Raw genomic sequence first — 25,949 nt, 5'->3', positions numbered from 1 at the left:
CTGGTGGTATGTCTTAGTGAGCAGTTGAGTGACCTTAGCATTCATTAGCATATTATGCTTTGATTGATTGAACAGCCGACTGGTCAACCAGACACTTAGCATATCAGGCTTTTATTATATAGATAGACACTTATTATATAGGATGTAACTACTAAATAGAAATCTGTCAAAAGGAGCCTGCACGGATAAGATAATATTTGATAATAAAAGGAGGTCTTGCTTGTTAAAAAACAGAGTTTAGATTTTATCTCATTGGGGTATGGAACCAGTTGAAGATTTTGAAATGGCTATTTACATTAAATAATCATGCTATAAAGATCATTGTAACATTGGATTGGAGGGATCATGGGTCTAAATGGGTTTTTCATTATTTTAAATTGTTGTCATATCCCATCAAATGGGCAAAATTTGCTTCTAAATTTGAGGAACTATTGCAGAACTTAAAAACCCCAGTCTTAATTTTTAAATTGATTTTTCAAAGATTTCTATTTGCCACCAACTCTTTAAAAAGTCATGTAATGAAAATGTACTTTAAATGTTTAATGTCTTATGTGGTTTTATTAAGAAGATAGAATACTTATCTGTACTCTTTTGTCTTTGTACCTTATGCTGACTGGTGTGGCAGGGAAAATGTTCCTTTGTTTTTATACCAGATTCTATAACTGAATAACTAGACTTACAATTTGTGAAAAAACTATTTGCAGATCAGATTTGTAGAGTCAGATGTGTAGGTATCCTGGGCAAATTGGTCTTTGATATGACTTTGAAAGGATTCTGGGGAAAATGGGATAAGGTTAGCACCCTGATTTGTAAATTTTCATAATATAATTTTAGTTATGTTTAACCAAGTAATTGTCATAGAAGGAGGGTGCAGTAAAACTGGAAAGATTCTAATGCAATAATTAAAGTTATTTCCATCTATCTATATAATAAAAGCCTAAGCTATCGTTTCATTGGGACAATCAAAACGACTGGTTGCTATGATGCTCACTGACCACCAGGGGGCATCAATACAGGAGCTCACTACAGGAGCTGCCCCCTGGTGGTCAGTGCGTTTCCACAGGGCAAGTGCTGCTCAGCCAGAAGCTGGGCTCGTGGCTGGCAAGTGCAGTGGTAGTGATGGGAGCCCCTTCCACCTCTGCAGAAGCACTAAGGAGCAGTGAGCCCAGCTTCTGGCTGGCTAGTACAGCGGCAGTGGCAGGAGCCTCTCCCACCTCTGAGCCAGCGCTAAGAAGCAGCAGGCAGGTGGATGCTAAGGAGTGAGGGATCCCAGACTGTGAGAGGAACGTGACTGGACATCCCCTGATGGGTCCCCGACTGCAAGAGGGTGCAGGCTGGTCTGAGGAATCTCCCCCCCTCCCTCCAGTGTATGAATTTCGTGCATGAGGCCTCTAGTATAACAATAAAATAGAAATTGAGAAGTTTATTCAAAACAGCCTAGAGCAGTGTTTGGCAAACTCATTAATCAATAGAGCCAAATATCAACAGTACAACGACGAAATTTCTTTTGAGATCCAAATTTTTTAAACTTAAACTACTTCCAACGCCACTTCTTCAAAATAGACTTGCCTAGGCCGTGGTATTTAGTGGAAGAGCCAAAGAGTTGCATGTGGCTCATGAACTGCAGTTTGCCAACCACGGGCCTAGAGAAACTGACCTTGATGATGAGCTTATTTGTGGGGGGGAGGGGGAGACAAGAGAGGCTGTACCCATGTGACAGAAAAAGATGATTAAACCTCCTTGAGTGATCATTGAGTTGCAGTAGTAAAAACAGTATCTTGAGAATGTAAACCTAAATGGAAACAACCTACTGAGCCTTTGGTAATACGTTAAATAAAAAATTAAGATGTATAAAATTTGAGAACCCTCATATTGGCCTGTTTGGACCAGCTTGCCCCTTCAGCACTCTATCTGTTCTTTTGCAGAAGAAACTACTTTTCAGACCCCAAAATCTAGTCAGATGTCTCGGTCTTCAGTGCCACCGTCAGTTAAGACATCATTGTTTTCCCCAAAATTATCTACACCTGAAATTTCAAGTCCCCTTGGACCTCCTTTTGGCTCTACTGTGATAAATCGGATGGCTGGAACTTTTGATGCAACCACTGGCTATGGGTCACCTGAAAGTTCTCAGCTAATAAGAAGAGGGCCAAGGTTATGGTCTTCTACCCCTGGTGAGGACTGTTTATTTTCTAAAATTTGAAATGTCAGAGTTGCAGAGAATCAGATAGCCTAAGTGTTCACTTTTTTTTTTTTTTTTTTTAAATTAGATCAGCAAATGAATGGATTTTCCAATCTTGCATCTACTGTTAGTGCTGAGGGTAAGACAATGAGACAGCCCAGTGTGATTTATTCATGGATTCAGAATAAACATGAACAGGTAAGATGATATGATATAGGATTTATATTTGGCATGTAGTATTGAGCATAAAGGATTTCAAATGAGTAATCCATAAGAAATAAATAGGATTTTTGTTCTGATGCTTCATATAGTAAGTTGTCCCATATGAAATTTCCAATTGTTAACTGGTTTTGGTTGGTTAGTGTGAGGAATATGGACACAAAGTGTGGCTGGAGCCGAATGAGTGGCGGGAAAGTGGCAGGTAGGTGGGTGATGAGATCACAGGGGTAGCAGGCACCCAGAGCTCATCGGCCCATTAGGATTGTATAGGACTGACATTTCCTTTGAGTGAGATGGAAAGCCATTGTATGGTTTTGCCCACAAGAATGACATGATTTAACCTTGTACTTTGAAAGTACTGCTCTAACTGTCGTGTTGAGATTACATTCTCAGAGGGCAGGGATAGAAGCAGAGGCAATAGTAAAGCTCTTGAAGTAGTCTAGTGCAAGGTGGTGGTATCTGTGACCAGAGTGGTTGTGGTGACGGTCTGATCAAGGTCTGGATATATTTTGAAAGTAGGTGCCATAGGATTTGCTTATGATTTAGTTGTGGTGTGTAAAATAGAGTAAATATTGACTTTACAGTTTTTGGCCCAAAGAATCTGAAATAATATAGTTACAATTTATTGAGTGCAATTTGCTAATGGTTCTGCAAGAAGTGATTTGATTGAGATGAAGTGGGGAAATTTGGAATTTGATTTTAAACATGTTAATTTAAACAGATCTTGGCACATAGCCAATGGAAAATACTGAGTAAGAAATTAGATGTATTTCTGAAGTATGGAGAAAGTTCTGTACTAGAAATGTAAATTTGGCCCTAATTTTTTGGTTCAGTGCACAGAGTGTCATCCTTCGGATTGAAGCGTCCCGAGTTTGATTCTGGTCCAGGGTACATATCTTGTTTGCAGGCTCAATCCCTGGCCCTGGTCAGGCCCTGTGCAGGAGGCAACCAATCTATGTGTCTTTCTCATATCGATGTTTCTGTCTCTCTCCTTTCCACTCTCTCTAAAAATCAGTGGGAAAATATCCTCTGGTGAGGATTGACCAAAAAAGAAAAAGAAAAAAATTAAAATTTGAAGTCATCAGAGTATAGGCAGTATTTAAAACCATGAAACTCAATGAAAACACTTGGGGAGTGTAGATACAGAAGAAAAGAGATGCAAGAACTAGGACCTTCCAATGACTAAAGGTCTGGTAGATGAAGGATAGCAAGAGACCAAGTGGCTATTGAGGTGAGAAGAGAACCAAGAAAAAAGTGTTCCAAGGAGAAGTGAGTGTCAGATACTGCTGGTAATAAGTAGCATGAGATTCAAACTGTTAATGAACTGTTGCAATGGGCAGGTCATTGAGTCCTTGTCAAGAGCTACTGGATGGAGTAGGGGGAATGAATGGTTGATTGGCATTGGGTCAGGAGAGAGTAAGAGAGGAATTGGAGACCACAAGAAAAGCCAGATCTTTCCAGGAGTTTTGCTATAAATGGAGCGGGAAAATGGGATAAATACTGGTGGGAGTTGAGGGATCAAGGAAGGGTTTTACTTTTTAAAGATGGGGGAAATAATTACGCTTGCTGATGGAAGGATCAATTAATAGAAGGAAGAACTGAAGACATTTTACAGACTTCAGTATCACATATGGCTCTATAAGCCATAAATACTGTCAGTTTATAATACTAAGAAATTGTTTTCTCTATAAATGTCAACTAGTAGAAAACAACAAACTAAGATTTGAAGATGGGGTAAGTGAAAACATGCTCTTTTTTTTATATTAAGAGATTTAAGGGCACGATAGCCCTAGAGAACTGAGAAAGAATATAGTCTCAGAAAATATTATCAGAACCACTGAAAATTCCTTTAATTATGAAATGTCTTTATTTGGGGGTTTAGACATGTGTACATAGGAATGTAATTTAGGTTAGATGGCTCATCTCGATTATCCATTTTATTGTACAAATGTATTTCCTTACATGGATTATTGTAAATACTGTTCTCTGTAAGAGAGGAAGTGTTTTCTTTAAGTTAATATTAGGGAGAACCTGGAAATATGTGATACTACATTTGAATAGAATGGAAAACTCTAAATGTGTTCTTTTTTTTTTTTCTCCCCCAACTCAGATTAAGAATTTCATGTCAAAACGGGTGCTGATAATGTATTTTTTCAGTAAGGTAAGCATATGTAGATATAGCATTGGGAATGGAGGGGAGAGGAAATAAGAAATTTAGTAGCAGATAGGATTTGACTTCTAAATAAGTAGCTTGGCCCTAGCTGGTTTGGCTCAGTGGATAGAGCGTACCTGTTTATTGAAGAGCCCCGGGTTCAGTTCTGGTCAAGAGCACATGCCCAGGTTGTGGGTTTAATTCCCTGAGGGAGTGTGCAGGAGGTAACCAATCAATGATTCTCTCTCATAATTGATGTTTCTATCTCTCTCTCTCCCTCTCCCTTCCTCTTTGAAATCAGTAAAAATATATTTAAAAACAAATAAATATGTAGCTTGATCCTAGCAAGCCAAACAGCTTTGTGTTAGTGCTTCACTAAACCTCCATTTTAACAGTAGCTGCCCATTCTCACCTCATCTCTCCTCAGTGGCTTCCTGGGGCTTGGCTGTAGTTGGCTACTGAGTCTCTTGGCTGTAGATAGCGTTGTGCTGATCTACAACCCCATCCTGCAAAATGAACAAATCCATGGTGTTCCTTTATGTTTCATTGTCCTGCTAACATCTTTGTGGCCAATTTGCTCTTCAGAATGGAGATAACGGTTAGGTTGAAGATGTTAAACTTGTGTTGCATAAAAAGTTGTAATTCAGGCCACAGACTAAAAGACTTTCCAGCTTGTCTCTCAGCTGCTTGCCCCAGCTGCCATAAGAGAGTAAATCTCAATTGCAGAAGCTGAAAATTCATTCCTGTTTTCACTGGCTCCAGCTGTTGTGTGTTAACTAATCCTTTGATGAGGAAAAGCCTTTGTCCTTATGTAGAGGAAAGAGTGTTTGTTTTGTTCTCTTTTTTAATCTAGCTTCTCTCTTTCTGAAGATATTGTATTATTAGCTAATATTGCACTGAATTATGCCTTGAAGTGGTAATTTGCATTGACATACATTATTTTTATTCTTTTGGAGTATACTCTTGTGGGGAGAAAGATCTGAGTAAATGTGATATAATATAGATACATATAACAAAGAAACACTTGAAGTTCTTGAAACTCCCCCCCCCTACCCTCCCAGCACACACACACACACACACACACACACACACACACACACACTAATGTGGCAGGGAAGAGGCATCCTCTAGCACAGTGTTTCCCAAAGTGTGGTACGTGTACCCCCAGGGGTATGGGAAGAGTTTGGTGGGGGTATGCGTTGCACCGGAGTTTGGTGGGGATATGCACTGCACCGTGCTTAGCTGCGCATAATTCTACGTTCTCATGAGTACGAGGGGTACTCAGCGTTACGAAAATTATAAAAGGGGTACACGTGTGTCAAAAGTTTGGGAAACACTGCTCTAGCAACTACCTTTATAAAAAATAATCAACCATAGAGGTTTGGGAAAACTATGCGACCCCTAAAGGTGTCTTCATCCTACAGGAAGAGGAATTGTCTGAAGTTTTACTTTAGTGCTTTGTTTCGAAAGATGTACTACCCCATGCTCTTTTCACTTAAGTTCCCTCATGTAATTCTAACAGCATTCCTGTGAGTTGTTTTTGTTTTTTTGTCCTCGTTTTACTGATAAGGAAACCTGAGGCTCAGAGAGGTCAAGTAGCTAGTCTAAGGGTGCATAGCCAATAAGTGGCAGGCAGAGGCTGAGCAAGATCTCCTTTTTCCTTGGAAGTGAAGGCTGCTTTTGATTCTAGCTTTGCAAGTGGATCTATTGTATGATAAGGAGTTATAGACCGTGCTCTTTGATGTTGAGAGATCTAACGTGCTGTTGTACTTCATAGACTTCATTAGGTGCATTACCAAAGCCAGTATTTGTTTAAATGGGCTATTGTTTGTTGCTCCATACTATTCAGTTTTGTTATATTAAAGAGAGTTGGGTGTTTTTCTTTGGAGTGGGGTTGAGGATAGACAATTCAAGAAAAGTAGTATGTACTTAGGTAGTTCTTTATTTTTGAAGAAAGCTTGTATAGCCATTCTTTAACTGATCTCTATACTAATCCTCTAAGATGGGTTGAATGTGTGCAACTCTTATTTTAAATGAGAAACTGAGGCACATAGAGATTTAGGGACTTGGCAAGGGTCACATAATAAGTTGGTGGCTGAATGCTTTATTACAGTTAGATCACATTAAATAAGAATTTTAGATTTTAATTCTTAAGAGACAGCTGTGCATTTTCTATTGTTATAGTCCACATAGGTGATTAGATGAAATAAGAGTTTTTGCCCAGTGGAACTAACTTAAATGTTTTTGTTGTATTTGTAGCACCCAGAGGCCTCCATTCAGGCTGTTTTTGCAGATGCCCAAATGCATATTTGGGCTTTGGAAGGTAAGTAATTTAATTTCTGTGACCTGCTGAAATGATTTTAATTATCAGTTAAATATTGAAGTGTAATCCATATAAGGTCAGTTCTGGCCTTTGATCTCAATCTTTGAATTTTCAGATATATTGTTTATCTTTGTTCTATCTAAATTGTTATTCTTAAATATTTAGGTGTACTTTAATCTGGGCAGAAATTTTCCTTGTACATAAGCAGAGAAACTGGACCAGGGGTTCTTGCATATCTTTCTCTCTCCTTCAAAAAAACTGCAATAGATAAATTATTTTTAACACTCAATATATTTTGACATAACTTAATATTTAATATATTCTAACATTTAGCTTAGGTTAAATATGTAAATTTAGTTGTTAAGAACTTACATATCTATGTTATAGATCTGCCTTCTCAAAGCTTAAATGATACTTCTTCAAAGAGGTCTTTCCTGACCCCTAATGAAAAGTATCCTCATAACCTGACTGCATTCTCTTATTATGCTTTGTTTTTCTTCCTGTCACTTATCACTACCTAATGTAGTATCAGTCCATTGTCCAGTTGGTATATGCAAGTACCGTAGATTTGCCTAATTTTAATTCACTTTTAACTTTTTTGTTTTCCCTTTGAGGTTTGTCACACTTAGTAGCAGCGTCATTTACAGAAGATAGATTTGGAGTTGTCCAGACTACACTACCAGCAATTCTTAATACTTTGTTGACACTGCAAGAGGTAGGCAAATGTGGATTGAGTGGAGGTAAAGGTCCTTGCCTCCCCCCACCTCACTCCACCCCAGTCTTTGAGTTTGTTTTTGTTTTTTTTTATATCATATTTATTGAGTCACAAAACATATGTTAGAAGTTAAAATAATGGTACTATTATCACCCTCATGAAATTACAATCTAAGATTGATTAGGAAGAGATTTTAATTCACTTATAAATGATTTTGTAGTAACAGAAAAAGGAAGTATATTAAATCTATAGGCTATACTTCTGGTATTAATCGGATTATTTAGGATATTGGGATTCTGTTCAGTTTGGATCCTTACACAATTTATATTTACTAAAAGTGACCTGTAGTTAAATTACCCATGAAGATAATAAGTTGCCTATTGGCCAGAAGCCAGAAAAGATAGAGTTGAGGCCAGTGGATCCCCCGCCATCAGGATGGGTGCATAGTTTTCTGTGTTTTTATTTTTTTTTAATAAATCTTTATTCAGATTATTATAATTGTTCCTCTTTTTTACCCCCGTAGCTCCCCTCCACTCGGTTCCCACCCCACACTGTCTTCCCCCCCCAGTCTTCATTCATAGGCATAAGATTTTTTTTTTAAACCTTAAGCTTTTTTATTTATTGATTTTTTTTACAGAGAGGAAGAGAGAGAGGGACAGAGAGTTAGAAACATCGATGAGAGAGAATCATCGATAAGCTGCCTCTTGCACACACTCTACTGGGGATGTGCCCGAAACCAAGGTACATGCCCTTGACTGGAATCGAACCTGGGACCCTTTAGTCTGCAGGCTGATGCTCTATCCACTGAGCCAAACCAGTTTTGGAAGGTGTACGATTTTTGCCCAGTCTCTTCCCGTACGGCCCACGCCTCCCTCCCCCCCCCCCCCCCTCGCCCCTGCCAAGAATTGTCAGTCCACTCCCTTTCTATGCCCCTGATTATATTATATTCACCAGTTTATTCTGTTCATCAGATTTTTTATTCACTTGATTTTTAGATTCACTTGTTGATAGATATGTATTTGTTGTTCATAATTTTTATCTTTAGCTTTTCTTATCTGTGAAGCTCTTTATCTGCCCTTCAGTTCTGAATGATATCTTTTCTGGGTAGAATAATCTTGGTTGTAGATTCTTGCTATTCATCACTTTGAATATTTCTTGCCACTCCTGTCTGGCCTGCATAATTTCTGTTGAGAAATCAGTTGACAATCATATCAGTGCTCCCTTGTAAGTAACTAACTGTTTTTATCTTGTTGCTTTTAATATTCTCTCTTTGTCTTTTGCTCTTGGCATTTTAATTATGATATGTCTTGGTGTGGTTCTCTTTGGATTCCTTTTGTTTGGGGTTCTGTGTGCTTCCTGGACTTGTAAGTTTAATTTTTTCACCAGGTGGGTGAAGTTTTTGGTCATTATTTCTTCAAATAGGTTTTCAGTATCTTGCTCTCTCTTTTCTTCTGGCACCCCCATAATTTGGATGTTGGTACTCTTGAAGTTGTCCCAGAGACTCAAAACACTATCTTCATATTTTTGGATTCTTTTTTCTTTCCCGGTTGGGTGTTTTTTGCTTATTTCAGTCAGTGTATGTTTAATTTCTAGTTGGTCCTTTTTCATATCCTCAAGGTCTCACTAAATTTATTGGCCTTTTCCAGAAAATTCTTGAAAAACCTAATAACCATGGTTTTTGAAGTCTATATCCTCTATTTCTTTCATTTGTGACCTGTTTCTTTGTCTCTGCATTTTGGCTGCTTCCCTGAGTTGATAAGAGTTATGTGCTAGGTGTTCTATAGAGTCCAGTGGCTCAGCCTCCCCAATTACCTGAGGTGGACACTCTTGGTGCACCCCTTTGTGGGCTGTGTGCACAGCCTTGTTGTAGTTAAGCCTTGATTGTTGTTGGTGTCACTGGGAGGAATTGATCTCCAGGCCAGTTGGCTGTGAGGATCAGCTGTGTCTACACTGGGAGAACTGCGGTGGAGACACCCTTCTAAGGCAAGACTTGCTTCAGTGGGGCTTTGCTGCTCACTGAGTCTGCCCCCTGAGTGTGTCCCTTATGGAACTGAGGAGATGTAATCTGGATGGTCCCATTCTGACCAGTGGGTACACTGGCTCTTGGATCTCCAAGGAGGTGCTAATTTAGCCTCTGCCTGAGGCCACTCAGCAGGAGCTACAGAGAAATCTGCAGATTCCTCTTTTTTGTTTGGGTTTTGGAGGTGCCCAGGTGAGGCCCAGTGTGAAGCAGTGTAAGCTGCTGTGGGGCCTTGGGCCTTCTTTTGGATGTTCTGGATCTCTCTGACTCAGCTGCAGTTAGGTAAGTTTAGATTTCAAAGGACCAGGCCAGTCATATGCAAAAGCCTCTGCGTACAGCTTGGATGGGGTGGGGTTTCAGGACAGAGCAAACAGCAGTGGCTTCTCCTCAGCCCAGCTCTAAGAGGCCCTCAGGTCTCAATGTTCCTCGGTAATCGCTGCAAGCACCTCTGAGAGAAAGCCACCCTCGAGTTCTGCCCGCTGCCAGACAGTCCAGTTTCTCCCCGTATGAGTCTGGGTCCCCAGAGTCCTGCCTAGTACTGGAGTTCAGAGCAGTTGGGAGCTTGTGTCTCCCTGCAGATTGAAAAAGCCAGCCACATACTCAGTTGCCAGCCCTCTCTGCGTGCGCACCTCCGTACCTCTGCACTTTACTTCTGCAGCTCCTCTGAGTCTCAGTGTGCTTTTCTGTTTCCTTCTAGTTATAGAATTTCCCCTTAGCCAACCTTCCTGTGGTTCTGGATGATGTCCGTTTTGTCTTTTAGTTGTAGTTTTGAAGTTGTCTGAGGCAGCAAGTTTAGGTGTTTACCTATGCTGCCATCTTGGTTTCTCCCCTCTTTGTTTTTAAAAATATATTTTTATTCATTTCAGAGAGGAAGAGAGAGATAGAAACATCAGTGATGACAGAGAATCATCGATAGGCTTCCTCCTGCACACTCCCTATTAGGGATCAAGCCAATTGGGGCATATGCCCTGAACAGGAATCAAACCATGACCTCTTGGTTCATAGGTCAACACTCATCCACTGAGACACACTGAAGGGGCAGGAGGGGTGCATAGTTTTAAATTAATAGATCTTTTAAATCCTAGACTTAAAGGCAGAGAAATAAACTATATACTTCTTTCTTTCTTTCCAGTAGGCTGCCTCTCCTGACTTCATCTTGGATGATATGTTTTATACCGCCTAGTAATACTAGTTGTATGTCTGATGAGAGAGATAAACACCGAGTGCTAGAGACATTTAGAGATAGGTAGGGCTGGTGTGTGCAGTTGGGTTCTGGAGGAGGTGATATTGAACTACACTTAAGGATAACAGTTGGTGCATCTTTTGGTCTTAGGAGGCAGTTTATGATATGAAAACATGCTTCATTGTTCCTTTATCTCAATTCATTTTACCTCTAAGTCTTACCCATCAAAACCAGTGATTTTTCTTTTTTGCTTTGAGTCCTCTTTGTGCCCATTTTCTCACGTGTGTTACTTGAGACATGTATATATACAAATGAATAGTTTCATTATTTGTCCTCTTCTAGTTACCTTTCTCTAAAGAAATAATTTCCTAGTATTTCCCCACAACTTTGTATATTTGGCTTGTCTAACCACACAATTGGGTAGCAATGACTTGGGCATATTTTTGATACTCATTGTGTAAGTTGTTTTTCATCTATCTGGCTGTGTAGTTTGAAATAAAATGACAATAACAGCATAGTGTTTTATAGTCAACAGAGTTATTTCACATTATTTTTGATCCTCATAACTATCTTGTGAAGTAAGGAAGATGGAGGTATTTTAGTTCTCCTTTACAAACGAGGGAGGCTCAATAGTGCAGGGACTTTTCTTACACACATGTCTTATAGGTGGCAGAGCTGGGACCTGACCCCCAAGCTGATTGCAGGACAATAGCAATGTTCTAGACCCCAGGGAAAGCTGCAGATCCATATCCCTTATTCTTCTTGTGGGCTTTTTATTTTCGCATGAGGTTCTCTTCAGAGAGATGGTTCTACTTCTGGAACCATGGCTTTCAAACTTTTTGAACCATGACCTGCAGTGTGTTTACATTAGACTCAGATGTGTATGTGTGTGTAACAGAAATAACACGTTCTTAGAACAGTGCTTATCTTTAGTATGTGCATTGCATTCTGATGTTTTCCATTCTATTTCATTTTTTAAAATGCTGGTTAAAATTGAATTTATTTCATAAGGTTCACACTGCCTTAGATATAGTCTGTACCCAATTATTTTATTCTCACCTCCCCACCATAAGTATTTCTAATTCTTGTTCATAGTTGATTATGGCTAGGTATAACAATGATTGCAATCTGCTTATTTGATTGTAGTTATTCATACCTTGGTTAGGAAGGTAGGAATCGCAGACTTGCCAAACTGTTAGGTCCTGTTTACTTTGAAACAGGAGCTGGAAAGGAGAATACTTTTGAGGGGCAGAGTAGAAAGAGGCAGAGATATATTTTTGAGAGGTGAAAGGAGTAAAAGCAACAAAGAACAGGTCCAGTGATTTGGTACTTGACTTCTGAGGGTAAAAACCGTTCCTTGTGTGAGGCTATGGCATCTCATCTCTCCTAGGCCGTCACAGTCAGCCTTTTATCATCAGCTTTTGCAAACTACCTTACAGTCTTTCCTTTTCCATCCCAGATCCTGAGATTGATTAAAGTGAGTAATTCAGTGTCCATATGGGATATTTGTTCCACACTTGGCACCACAGTTCTTTGACTTCCTTCTCTTTGTTACTCTTTCATATACCCTTCAGTCTCATCCATGGTGTTACCCAGGCCTCATTATCCCCTGAATTCGCCAGAATTCTTAAATGTTTTTGTTCCAAAAGATTCCTTTGAGAGTCTGATAAAGCCCCTGGACCTCAGAATAATGTTCTTAAATGCTTAAAGTACTTAGGGTTAGAAAGGAAATCAGTTATATTTGAAATATAATTACAAAAGCATTAAATTTGTAATATAATGTGTGCTTTTTAATCAATGCATTATATAGCAGGACATATCAGTAAGTCTAATAGATATTTTCATTTCAAAATAATAAGATGAATGGTATTTCAAAATAACTGCAATAGGGGTAGGATATGAAGATATTGGTGATTTCTGTTAGTGACAAAGTCACAGGAGCCACTAATGCTGTTGTGATTTGTTGCTTACAATCATAATAGAAACACATGCTAAATTTTAATTTAGAATTTCGTTACAATAAGTATGCAATTTTTTTTAATTAAAATTTTCTTTATCATTTTTTAATCCTCACTTGAGGTCATGCTTATTAATTTCAGAGAGGAGAAAAAGAGAGAGAGAAAGATAGAAACATTAATGAGAGAAACATCGATCAGTTTCCTTCCTGTATGTGCCCCCTACCTAGGTGTGTGCTGTGACTGGGAGTCGAACCCTCAACCTTTCAGTGTACCGGACAATGCTCCAACCAACTGAACCATATTGGTTCGGACTAAATATACAATTTTATCCTAAAATTCATGCCCCTGAATTTTAGCTATAGATCTGTGGGCTCATGTAAGGGCCCTTGCTCTAAGCACAGCCCTCTCATATCCTTGCTTCTTCTATATACTTTGTCCTCCCCAGTGTTTTCACTTCCTTAGACCTTATGTCCTTCACAGTCATTTTATTACCAATTCTTTCAACTCTCTGTCCCCACGTTTTTCAGTTGTACCCATGTGGCAAAACCTTAAAAGATCAATCTCATATTCACCAGCCATCAATTCTCTTTGTCCATCCCCCCTGCATTGGCCTTACTGCAGGCCTGTGGCATTCCCGACCTGAATTATTACTGTGGCCTCTTGCCCCCTACTAACTTTTATTTTTTATTTTTATTTAATATATTTTATTGATTTTCTTACAGAGAGGAAAGGAGAGAGCTAGAGAACTAGAAGCATCGATGAGAGAGAAACATCGACCAGCTGCCTCTTGCACACCTCCTACCGGGGATGTGCCCGCAACCAATTGTACATGCCCTTGACCGGAATCGAACCTGGGACCTTTCAGTCCGCAGACCGACGCTCTACCGCTGAGCCAAACCGGTTTCGGCGCCCCTATTAACTCTTAACAGAGATTCTTCATTTTGACTCCAGTCATTCTGCCCATGAGCCCTCTGCTGTAGTAACCAACATGGACCATTCAGTTTTTCCTCCCAAATATGTTTTTTTAACCTTACTCTAACTCTATACCTGATGTCTTTAAATCTTTTATGTCTTTTCTTTGCCTAGAACACATTTTTCTCCTTTTGTCTGGCTCTGCTCTGTATTCCCCATCTTAGTACTTTATTGTACTGCATCTTAATTGTCCATCTACTTTCAATGCCTTTATTGGAGTAGAGGCAGGGATCTTATCTCAGTAGCATCTGACTGTTACTTGGCTGTCATCATCATCATCATCCAATCTTATTATTCTATAGCAGGGGCAGTTTTATTCCCCAGAAGACATTCCTTAATGTCCAGAGACATTTTGATTGCCACAACTGGAGAAGTGCTACTGTCATCCATTGAGTAGAGGCAACAATGCTGTTAAACAGGAGCAGTCTCCTTTGTACAGTCCAAAATGTCAGTAGTACTGAGGTTGAGAAACTCTGCTCTATAGATACATGTTTAATCTCACAGCTAATTAAATACTTCAGTTCTCATAACCATGGAGCACATTTCTAATAACAAAGTCTGCTCTTGTCCTTAGCATTTGTTTGGGATTCTGGCTTTAGTAGAGTAAACTTCCGTTTCTTCTGGGTTATAAGTATCCAGAGACTTTCAGGACTCTGCATAGTGGACATTTGTTAATAACCCTGGTAGGTAAATAGGCAGGAGGGAGCAACTGGACTTTTCTCTTATTTGGCATTTAAATGAGCAAAAAGTATCTGCTTTCATAGTATAATCCCTCTTTAGAATTTTATAAGGGCCAAAGTAAGGAATTTTTCATTTTTCCTAAAGAGTATTTTGTTCAGTAGTATATTATACTCACTGTTTACTCTTTTTTTGTTTGGGATAATTCTTAACTAGATATTTGAGATCCCATTTGTATGATCTGAGTCTTTAGGGCAGGAACCATGTGCAGTGCATAAAATGAGGCTCAATAGATATTCTTTAATCTTCACAGCTAATTAAGTACTTCAGTTCTCCTAACCATGGAGCACATCAAATATTGTAAGCCAGTGTTTCTTAGATTTAAGTTAGTCATATTCTGTCTTCATAATTTTAGTCTTTTAAATAAGTCAGAAGAATGCAAAGAGATAGTTACCAGCACTCTAGCTCACCTCTGTTCAATAGAAATATGATGCAATACACATACGTAACTTCGCATTTTTTTAGTAGTTACATTAAAAAGTACAGGTAAAGTTTATTTTAATTAACATATCTAAAATATTATCATTTTATCATGTAATCTATATAAAATAACATTTTATATATATATTTTTTTACAGTAAGTGTTCAAAATCTGGTGTGTATTTTTTACTTACAGAATAACTGAATTCAGACCAGCCACATTTCAAGTACTTAAGAGCTACATATGTCTTAGTGGTCACCATATTGGACAGAACAGCTATAGACTTTAATGATGATGATGAAATTGGTTATACAAGAGGAATTTCAGATTAATTCTTCAAATGATAATATTCTAGATATATTTTCCAAAATTCAAGAATTGATGACAGAAGAATATATTTTTAAGGAGAAAAAGAAAATATATGTGATAGTCTCATCTAGTAAGTCATTCAATAGGAAAGACTTTATCACACAATGTAAATAAGAACCTGAATCATCCCATTTTGCTAAAAAGTATATGTGACAGTATATTCCTTCATCTTCTGTGATATATGTACACCAAAATTTACTTTATACAATTCATAGTGGATAAATGCTGAAAGTAACAAAGGTGTATACAAAGATGATCGGAAAGCATAGATAATGGCAAAATGAAAAAAGTCACTGATTAATCTCTTGAATTTGTCTTTATAAGCTTAAAAATGAAATTATTTTTCAATTATGGTACAAAGAAAATAGTTGAACTTTCTTCAACAAAATTATAAGTTGTCATGTTTTTTTAAAAATTTTATTTGATGGTACAAATGCAAGAAAAAGAACCAGAAGTAATGATAAACTAGAACCTATTGGAAATATATTTTCATTTTGAAATCAGTATTACAAGCTGGATATGTTCCAGGTTTATGCATGATAACTGATGAGTTGCAGTCAAAGGACATTGCCCATTTCAAACATATATGTCTTCAAAACATAAAAGATGTTTATGTCTTTATTTAAATGTTTATGAAATTATTTTACACTAGAGGTCCATTGCATGAATTTGTGTACAGGTGGGGTACCTTGGCCTGGCTGGAGATCAAGGCCTATCGGGGTGGTGGGCTAGGGGGAGAGGCCATGGGCAGTTGGTGATTGGGGGTGGGGCCTGCCAGATGGGGGGGCCACAGGAGGTTGTAGGGGGGACAGGGGTGGGGGGGCGCGCGGTTGGGGCCCAGATTGGCCAGTTGGCTGCCACAGTGTGTGTCATAGTGACCAGTCATTCTGGTCATTCCACCGCTTGATCACTGGGTGTGTGTGTGTGTGTGTGTGTGTGTGTGTGTGTGTGTGTGTATGTATATATATGCGCTATCCTATCCTTCTTCTGGAAATTGTAAAATGACTTTAAAAAGGTCCAGCCCTGATCGGTTTGGCTCAGTGGATAGAGTGTCAGCCTATGGACTGAGGGGTGCCAGGTTCGATTCTGGTCAAGAGCATGTACCTTGGTTGCGGGCACATCCCCAGTAGGGGGTGTGCAAGAGGCAGCTGACTGATGTTTTTCTCCCATCGATGTTTCTAACTCTCTATCCCTCTCCCTTCCTCTCTGTAAAAAAATCAATAAACTATATTTTAAAAAAAAACAACTAAAAGGGTCTATTGGATCAAGGTAGTAAATGATGATGACTATTTTTACCTGTATTCTGAGAGTTAATCAGAAGGTTTATAAGAAGATTGGAAAGAAAATAATTTTTCTTTTAAAATAAATTTCTATTTAATGTTGTTTAAGTATATCACTGAGTACCACCTTCCATACTGCCTAAAATGATCTCAAGTATATCCCAGTCTTGAGAAATGCTCTTATAATACATGATTGGATTTGAAGTTATCATGGCAGACTGATAACTTCATATCAATTCTTGTTCCTTCTCCCAAACTCTGCTAAACTACAGTAAAAGAAGACATTTTATATAATAAAAGCATAATATGCAAATCGACTGAACAGTGGAACAACTTGGGAGGGGGCGGGGCCAGCGAACAAGCTGCACCTGGCCAACCAAGGCGCATGCCAGCAGGCAGAGGGAGGGGACAGTGATGGGGGGGAGGGTGGGTGGTGACCAGTGGCACTGGAGGGGTAATTGGGGGTGGTGGTGTTATCCGCTTGCTGGCCCTGCTGGCATGGTTGCTGATCCCTTGAGGGCTCCCAGACTGCCAGAGGGTGCAGGCCGGGCTGAGGGACCTCCTTCCCCCCTCCCGCCCAGAGTGCACAAATTTTCGTGCACTGGGCCTCTAGTAAATCCATAAACAGGAGAAGAGACAACAGCAATAAAATTTTCAAAGCTGATTGAGATATATGACTTAGCAGATTCCAGAGGCACATCTGAAATTGTTAATGGGGCAAGCACCAAGTACTTCTGGAATCAAGGATGAAGATACAGGTACCAAAATAAAGAGGTTTAGGTGAGAGCTGTTTCAAAACCAGTTAGATCTCTAGATTCTCTGTTGCTGGTGCTCCCCACTCACTCCAATGGTAGTCGAACTGCATCATCTAGAGAGGGTGGGACACAGGATCTCTGATTGAGAGAGTCCAGGCACAATGGTGGGTGCTGTACTGAAAGCTCAGTAGCTCTGTTTCCCACTTGGCTCCCTAAGCACTGGGACCAGGGTACTGGACAATTCCTCTCTGGGAACTCTGAGCAATCCAAGAAGAAAGACCTGAAGTTACTATGTTGGGTGCTTACCCTGCAGAAGTCCACACAGATCACCTGCTGTGAAGGCTGTTGTCAGTAAACTCCCACCGTGCACTCAGAGCTCTCGGTCAGATATTTAGGAAGTCCCGCTCTCAGTCATGTGCCAAGGGCCACTAGATTCTGTTGAAGGTCTCTAATGCAGAAGATAAAGAACAAAAGACACAAAGGGGGGAAAGTGGAAGAAACTATAACAAGCAAAAGAACAAAAATCATCAAAATCTTCAGAAATAAGAGAGGATATTTTATCCTTGACATAAAAATAGGATATTAAAATTAAAAATAGCACCTACATGACAAAAAAAAAACCTCTTGAAATTAAAAACACATGGCAGAAATTATTATAATTTGGTTTATTTTGGTGGTTATATCCATTGTTATTAGTCATAGGGTTATACTATTTCTTGTCACTTTAGACATAATCTTGCTGTAACAAATTAATACACTTCTGTATTTTTACTTATGTCATCTCTTAATATAGTTATATCATTTTAAATATATATATTTTTATTGATTTCAGAGAGGGAGAAAAAAAGTAACATCAGTGATGAGAGAGAATAATGAATTGGCTGTCTCCTGCATGTCCCCACTGGGGATTGAGCCCAGAAACGGCCTGGAATCAAACCAAGACCTCTTGGTTCATAGGTCAACACAACCATTGAGCCACATTGGTCCGGCTAGTTATATCATTTTAAAATGATATTATTTACCTTTGACCTGTAAAGATATACTTAAATTACTTATTCTGTCAACTGTAAGTAAAATCTGTTTTACTTTTTTGTTAATCCTCACCCAAGGATATTTTTTCCATTGATTTTTAGAGAGAGTGAAAGGTATGGGGAGAGATGGAGACATTGATGTGAGAGAGAGAGACATCAATTGGTTGTGCCTCTGTAACCGGGGATCAAACCTGCAACCCACATACTTGCTCTTGACTGTGAATCCCACCTGTGACCCTTTGGTGCACAGGTTGATACTTGAACCGTTGAGTCCCACCTGCCAGGGCAGATCTGTTCACTTTTGAATTCTCTCTCCTCACCTATTCTTACACATAGATGCTTTATCATCTATAATTATAAAGGAAGATAATATAGTTTAATAAATAACTTATTTATAGAAAGTATCAAGTTTTGGCTGTATTTTTTTGTTTTTGTTTTTTGCTAAGTTATTTTAATAAAGGACTCTAACCAACACACATACTAGTAAGCAGAGTCAGATATCTGTGTTTCACCTCCCAGCTTTGCATTTTCAAGGGTGTTGTGAAGTACAGCTTTTCTTTTTCTTTTTTTTCTTTAGAGGAAAGGTCATTTTTTCCCAAGGGGTTGTGAAGTATAGCTTTTTTTTTTTTTTTTTTTTTTTTTTAAGAGGAAAGGATTTTTTTCAGGTAATTTACTGAAGTGGCTGAACCTCCTACTGCATTGTTTTTCAAACAGTTTGTGATCCAAAATAACTATAGTGTGTGTCTGTCTGTCTATCTGAAGTAGTCTCCTCAATCCTTTGGACTCAGTTGGCCGTGGTAGTCTGCTGTAATGTGTTTTCTTTCTTTGATCTAGGCAGTTGACAAGTACTTCAAGCTTCCTCATGCTTCCAGCAAACCACCTCGGCTTTCAGGAACCCTTGTGGACACTTCCTATAAAACATTAAGATTCGCATTTAGAGCATCACTAAAAACTGCCATCTATCGAATAACTACTACATTTGGTGACCATCTGAAGTAAGTTTACCTGTTTTGATCCCTGATAGTAGTCCATTTTCAAGAGTTTTCCTGAGAAATAGGCATGAGGTTTATAAAGGCTCGCACATTGAAAGTGTTTTTTTTGGGACCTTCATGATTTCTCCTGGGAATTGACAGCTTGGATTTAGACTTATATTTTATTTTATTTTTTATTTTTTTAAAAGGAGGACTTTATTTTTTTTATTTTATTTTATTTTTTAATATATTTTATTGATTTTTTACAGAGAGGAAGGGAGATAGCCAGAAACGTCGATGAGAGAGAAACATCAACTAGCCGCCTCCTGCACACCCCCCACCGGGGATGTGCCCGCAACCAACGTACATGCCCTTGACCTGAATCGAACCTGGGACCTCTCAGTCCGCAGACTGACGCTCTACCACTGAGCCAAACTTATATTTTAAAAGTTGGCCTATTGTATAAGCTTTGGGGCCTTCTTTCAAATGGATAAAAAAAGGGAATAGAAAGTTATAAAAGCAGCAGGTATAATTACATACTTTTTTTTACATCAGGAAAACATCTTTCAGGGAGGAAAAAATGGCAAAAAATAATTCTGTTATTGCATCTTGGTCAGCAAACTAAGACTTGGGTGAGCAGAGTATTCCATAAATGAGTCCTTGGTGCTTTGTGAATCATGCTGGAAAAACAGTGACAGATCACACCTTCAGACATGGAGCCAGAAAGAAAACCACAAATGCCAAGCCTGTTTATATTTAGTTTCATTGATGTTTATTGCTTTCTTATGAAATAATTTAGGCAGGATAAAGGATACTAATTCACTGACTAAACTATATTTTCTCATAATCAGAAATGAATTGTAGAAGACAAGAGAGATTACTCTGTTTTCTGTATGCAATCAGTTAATAGTTTAGGACTTCCTTATACATCTGCTTTTAGAAACAGTATTTTTTTAAAGATGTTAATATTTTTATTTTTAAAAAATATATTTTTATTGATTTCAGAGAGAAAGGGATAGGGGGAGAGAGAGAAACATCAATGATGAGAGAGAAAATCATTAACCAGCTGTCTCCTGCACGCCCCACACTGGGAATCAAGCCCACAACCTTTGACCAAAATTGAATCTGGGACCTTTCAGTCGCAGGCTGACACTCTATCCACTGAGCCAAACCAACTAAGGCGAAGCAGTAGTATGTTTTGTTTCACTTCCATAAAACTAGGCAGCAACAATAGCAGGTTTTATGGAACACATTGGTTTTGAGTGGTAGTACAAAAGAGCTGTAGATAATTTTCTATTCTTAAGATTTATTTTAAAAGAAACAAAATCTATTATTGAGTACCTTATACATCTGATCTGAAATATGATAGCCCTGTATGGTTATGTAAATTAATTAAAGTTAAAACAAAATTTAGATTCCAGTTTTTCAGTCATACCGGTCTCATTCAAGTTCTCAGTAGTAGCTAGTACTAGATTAAGTGTATTGGATAGCTTTGATACAAAACATATTCATCACTGCCGAAAGTTCTCTTGGACAGTGCTGTCCTAGGTAATATACTTAGTACTTAAAATGTATATTTTTTTTCATTTACTCTTCTCAAAGAGCCTATGAGGTGTAGAGATTATCATAAATTGTACAGATATGGAAACTGAGGCTCAAAAAACTTAAGAACTTGCTTAGTAGCACAGTCCAGTGAGTGTTAGAACATGAACCTGAAATCAGATCTTTCTTGCTTTTAAAATTCGACCTTCTGCCCTAGCCGGTTTGGCTCAGTGGATCGAACGTCAGGTTGCAGACTAAAGGATCCGGGTTTGATTCCGGTTAAGGGCACATGCCGGGCTTGCCAGCTCCATCCCCGGTGGGGCACGTTCAGGAAGCAGCCAGTGATTCTCACCGTTGATGTTTCTAGCTCTCTCCTTCTCCCTTCCTCTCTGAAGTTAATTTTAAAAATAGTAATAATAGCCCTAGCATTGGTCTGTGCACTGAAGGGTCCCAGAGTCGTGTCTGGTGAGGGCACATGCCGGGTTTGTGGGCTTAATCCCCAGTAGGGGGTGTGCAAGAGGCAGCCAACCAATGATTTTCTCTAATCGTTGTTTTTCTCTTTCCTGCTCCCTTCCTCTCTGAAATCAATAAAAATATATTAAAAAAATTTCAACTTTCTTTCTGTGTACACCATTAGACTGCCCCTGAGATATAAATTGCCATGCAGAATACTCTCAGAAAACACCCAATAAATGTAGAGAATGAAATAGATGATAGTGCAAAAACAGGTAGAAGGGGAAAATAGAGATTTCTTGGAAAAGAAAGGGAAATAGATGACTGATAAAAAGTTATGAGAATGAAACTGCCTCAGTTTCTTTTCTCTGAGAAGAGCCAAGTTTTATATGTACATTAAAATTGATGAGGTCAGTAGAGACTATTTTGTGCAAATACAGGACAGAATGATATGGTGGAAAAAGTGTAGAGTAAAAATATTTAGATTTATGTCTGGTTATCATTGACTATCAGTGGTTGTGGGCAAGTTACCTAAGATTTAAGTAACTTGCTCAAGATTTTGCAGGTAAGTAAGTTGCAGAGCCAAAATTCAGACTCCAAACTTTGTGACTTGCAAGTTCTATCTCTGGTGTCTGTAATCTTTGCCAGTAGTTGTGCTGTCTCCTCTAACCTTTGAACCTTTCTGATTCAGGTCCCCTCCCATGAAAGGGTTATGTTATTCATACCACTTTGTTCCACTTGTTGCTAATAGATACTCAATGGGATCATACATATATAAAGCCCACACTTGTACATTATATGTTACTGGAAATCTATTATTACTGTATAATACCTAATTTAACCATTATCCACAGCTCCACCTCTGAGAACCAGGTTTAAATTTGATTTACTGGTTTTCTAGCTTATATCATGTTAAAATTTGAGGGGAAGTGACAGGTATTAGAGTTGGGAGGACTAACAGTAGTAGGAATGAGTGCAGTGCCTGCTAGCAGAGAGAAGATTCATGAAAAGAGCTGCAGACTTGGTGTTTGAGAGAGTTCAGAGCCACTGAGTTGGAGATGACAGCCTCACTGGAACCTAGGTGGGAATTTGCACAAAAGTACTTGAAATAATTCTATTAGAAGCAGCAACATGGTTTAAGAAAGCAGAGATTTATATGTATGAGAACTTTTAGAATGATGTGTAGCAAAATTATTCCAGCAAGATTCTTTGGCACTTGTAAAAGTGGTGACCTTCAGTTACTGGAATTCTACTGAGTTGTGATATATTACTATTAAACATCTATTGTAGAAAACCAGAATCTTTCATTGTATTCACTTTTTTTGCCTGGAAGTTTTTACTAGTTTCAGTATATTTCCCCTACTTTTGTCAAGGTAATGTATTTTTGTGGGGGTGAAGGTTGGGAGAGAACTCAATTTCCTCATCCAAGACAGAATTTATTTTCAAAGGGAAGAGTAAATCTAAACCAAAGCTGTTACCTTTGAAAACGATTAGTGGAGTCTATTATGTTTTAACCAAACATTTTAGTTTAAAGGATTTTATATTAAAGGCAATTCAAATACTCCACAACTCAAAGATAATGTTGGAATCTGGTTTAAATAAAATAATAAAATCCAGAAAATCTGTAAGGCTTGGAACTCTGCACAGCAGGTTCCATAGCAGAGCAGGTTAAAATTGATGCCTTCACTTGTCAGTCTTAATTTGCTTTGGTCTTTTAAAAGGTGGAAGCATGCCATTACTGAATGCAAGCCCTCCTCATTAGATTAAGGACAGTTTTCATCCAACTTTTTCAGAAGTACTAAATAAGTGAAGATTTCTCTTCGTTTTTAATTGTTTTGAAAAATATTGACTCTGTGCTCTGTGGTTCACTTAATATGCTTAATGTAAAATAAAGCTTATGCTTTGAATTTATGTTTCATTTAGTGCTGTGCAAGCATCTGCAGAACATCAGAAAAGACTTCAACAGTTCTTGGAGTTCAAAGAATAGTTAAGTAATATAAACTGTGTTCATTACACTGCTGATACAACTACAGATGGGACAGTAAATGTTCAGCATTCTTGGATCAGAAGAAAATGGACTAATTAGATGCTTCCTTTGTCGTGGTGGTTGCTTTGAAAACTATACTTTAATGGGAGAAATCATGGAAAGAAATTCTCAACAGAATAACTGAAAACGGCCTTTTCTGTACCAGTTGCTTGTTGTGTGTGTGGTATAATAAAATCTTTATTCAATTGCACAGATGCATCTATGGCAGTAGAAATGTCTCCAGCTTATGTAGCTTAATGATAATTAGAAGTTTTTTAGAATTTACTTGTGAGAGGAGGAGAGCCCGTTCAGAAGGTAAACTAGGTGGACTTGACCCAGTCTTCCTTCCTAGTCATTCTGAGAGTTTAACTCTTGTAAACTTGAAATACATAAACTTTTTTAGAGTTGTTTCTGTTTACTAAAGGATTAAAATTGGTAACGTTGGAGAAAAGTACACAGAAAATATATTGTCTAAAGGACATATTTTGTCAATCTATTAGGTTCTGTTTTTGTTTCCAGAGGCAAATTAAATTTGCATGATTGTCCAAAAAAAGTCTCAATTTACAGATGCTAACTATATATAAAGGAATGTGGAAAAATTCAGTTCTTAAGTTACAAGATTAAACATTTACATTTGGTTTTTAAAAGACAATAGACTGACATCTATGAGTTTGTGTTATATCACGCTAGTAAACAATTAAGTGTATGACTGTTTTCCCAACTAGTTTTACTTTCTTTTTCCGGAACAGAACATGAAGTGATTGTAGAGTTTTTCAAGAGAGAGAAAAATTTTGCAAGAAAAACCAGGAAACTTTCCCCCTTTTTACCACTCTTCATCTTCATTAGATGAAATTATTTTGTGAAGCTTTTTTGGGCTTAGATTGAGTAGTGTTCCTTGTGTTAACTGGCTAATTAAAATATATTAGGAAAATCTTTACAGCCAGAAACAACTTAGTCATCAAATAGCAAGTGAGACCAAGACTTCAGAAGGATTACTTGGGAGCATTTTGTATGTCTCAAAAGTGAGCGAGGTAATTTTATTTATTTGGAGATAAAAGATTAGAAATCCTACTAGTAGGTATCCACTGGACTAGCTTTGGACTGAAATGCTTCCTTGTAATTTTCCCCCCTATTATCTTTCTCCTCTAGTGTCCCAAAATTGTTTCTTTAGTCAACACAGTATTGTATATGCATCTTCATTAATATGGCATAAATGCCTACAATTTGTCTGACTACTTTGATGTGCTATATCTTTATTCCTTCTGTTTGTTGCCCCTTCAGCCAGCACATGCCAGATTATAAATGGATCCTGCTGACCTTTAAGGTGTCTTTATGAGACAGTCACCCAGTTGTCAAGTGTGTGGAGGATTTGGGCTATTGCCATTGCTTTTCTTTTCACCTCTGAAGACGAGTTGATCCCTTTTGAATGTGAAAGTTGAATTTTGAAAGTGGTAGTTACTTACAGATGGCCAGAAAATTGTGGCTAGGTTGACTGAGAACTGTTGAGTTTTATGTTTTAAAGCCATTGAACTTTTTATATTGCGTTCTCTCTGCTTCCCCTGGCTGAGGCATTTTGGGAGAAAAGGACTCTAACCTTCTGTTTCCATTAAAGAATTGTGGTATTTAACCCATTTGATTCCTGAGACTGATGATGGGATGATTCCTTTAAACTATTAGATAAAATGTCTGGCTAAGTTTAGATTTTTGCCACATACTTTGGGCAAAGGTGTATTTGATGAGCAATGTAAAAAATTTTGAGGTACATTCATTCCTGTTTTCTCTCCAGAAAGAATGTGCTTTGTGCAAAATATGGGTCACATGAAATTTGCCTGGTGGGGTGTGGAAACTGTCCCCCCAAATCTGGATTGTATTTAGTTGGTAAGGGAGTCGGTGACTTTTCCCCTTTGTGTGTCGATAATCTCATACCATCTGCGGGGTAGGGTGTGGCTCGGTCACCTGCTTTAAAAAGCCCCCCTGGCTCCTCCTGTGCACAGAGGAGAGAAGCGTTTCCTTTGATGAAGTCACAGCTTGGTTACGAGCCCATGGGTGCTCCAACGTCGGCCTGAAGATGAGAGTGTTCTTTAAAAGCTTTTCTCTGACTGTCGGTATAAAACATGATTCTTTCAGCTCTTGTAATGTTGGCTTGCCCCTTATGGAAAGTATAAATCCACAAAACTCTCCCAGAACTGTCCTAGAATAAACATCGCACCATTCAGTGGACATGGATAAGCTTCAATTTGTTACTTTGCTGGATTTGTTTCTTGGTAATTGTTTTGTATGTATTCCTGTAAATATGGCAACCTGTTTATATACTTTTGTATGTCACTGGCCTTGACTTGGGTAGAAAAATAAATTTACATTAAAAAAATGAGACTATTAATTGAAATGTGTATATACAGGATCAATTATTTAATTTCTGGTTTGTGTTTCCTTAGCCATTTCATTTACATCTCCACTGTTGTTGCTTATAAAACCTGAAAAGGTTTAACTTCTTATGAAATCAGCCTTTGTCTTTAACCAGATTTATTTGGTGGGTGATCAGTATTTAATGGTAACTCTAAGGAGTCTGAATTTTATTATTTATATAATCTTAATTTTTTTTTTTTAAACCCACATTATTGCTGAAAAGGTCCCTGAATTTT

General features: G+C 38.2%; 1 protein-coding gene across 2 annotated transcripts in view; it reads left to right on the top strand.

Moving 5' to 3' along the window:
• The window catches only part of NDC1 (NDC1 transmembrane nucleoporin), a 50,961-nt gene extending 25,272 nt beyond the window's left edge, over window positions 1–25,689 (top strand). For both annotated transcript variants that reach the window (XM_084874562.1, XM_084874561.1), the window contains 7 exons: window positions 1,926–2,171; window positions 2,268–2,377; window positions 4,509–4,559; window positions 6,810–6,873; window positions 7,488–7,588; window positions 19,150–19,310; window positions 23,205–25,689. In XM_084874562.1, coding sequence (XP_084730688.1) covers window positions 1,926–2,171; window positions 2,268–2,377; window positions 4,509–4,559; window positions 6,810–6,873; window positions 7,488–7,588; window positions 19,150–19,310; window positions 23,205–23,268 — 797 coding nt within the window. In that variant the 3' untranslated portion in view covers window positions 23,269–25,689. The remainder of the gene's footprint in view (window positions 1–1,925; window positions 2,172–2,267; window positions 2,378–4,508; window positions 4,560–6,809; window positions 6,874–7,487; window positions 7,589–19,149; window positions 19,311–23,204) is intronic.
• Window positions 25,690–25,949: the final 260 nt, after the last annotated feature.

This window comes from Pipistrellus hanaki (genome assembly GCF_964339955.1).
Source record: "Pipistrellus hanaki genome assembly, chromosome: 2".
Taxonomy (NCBI): Eukaryota; Metazoa; Chordata; class Mammalia; order Chiroptera; family Vespertilionidae; genus Pipistrellus; species Pipistrellus hanaki.
Note: the sequence above shows the minus strand (reverse complement) of the source record. Positions and strands in the feature narration are given on the sequence as shown.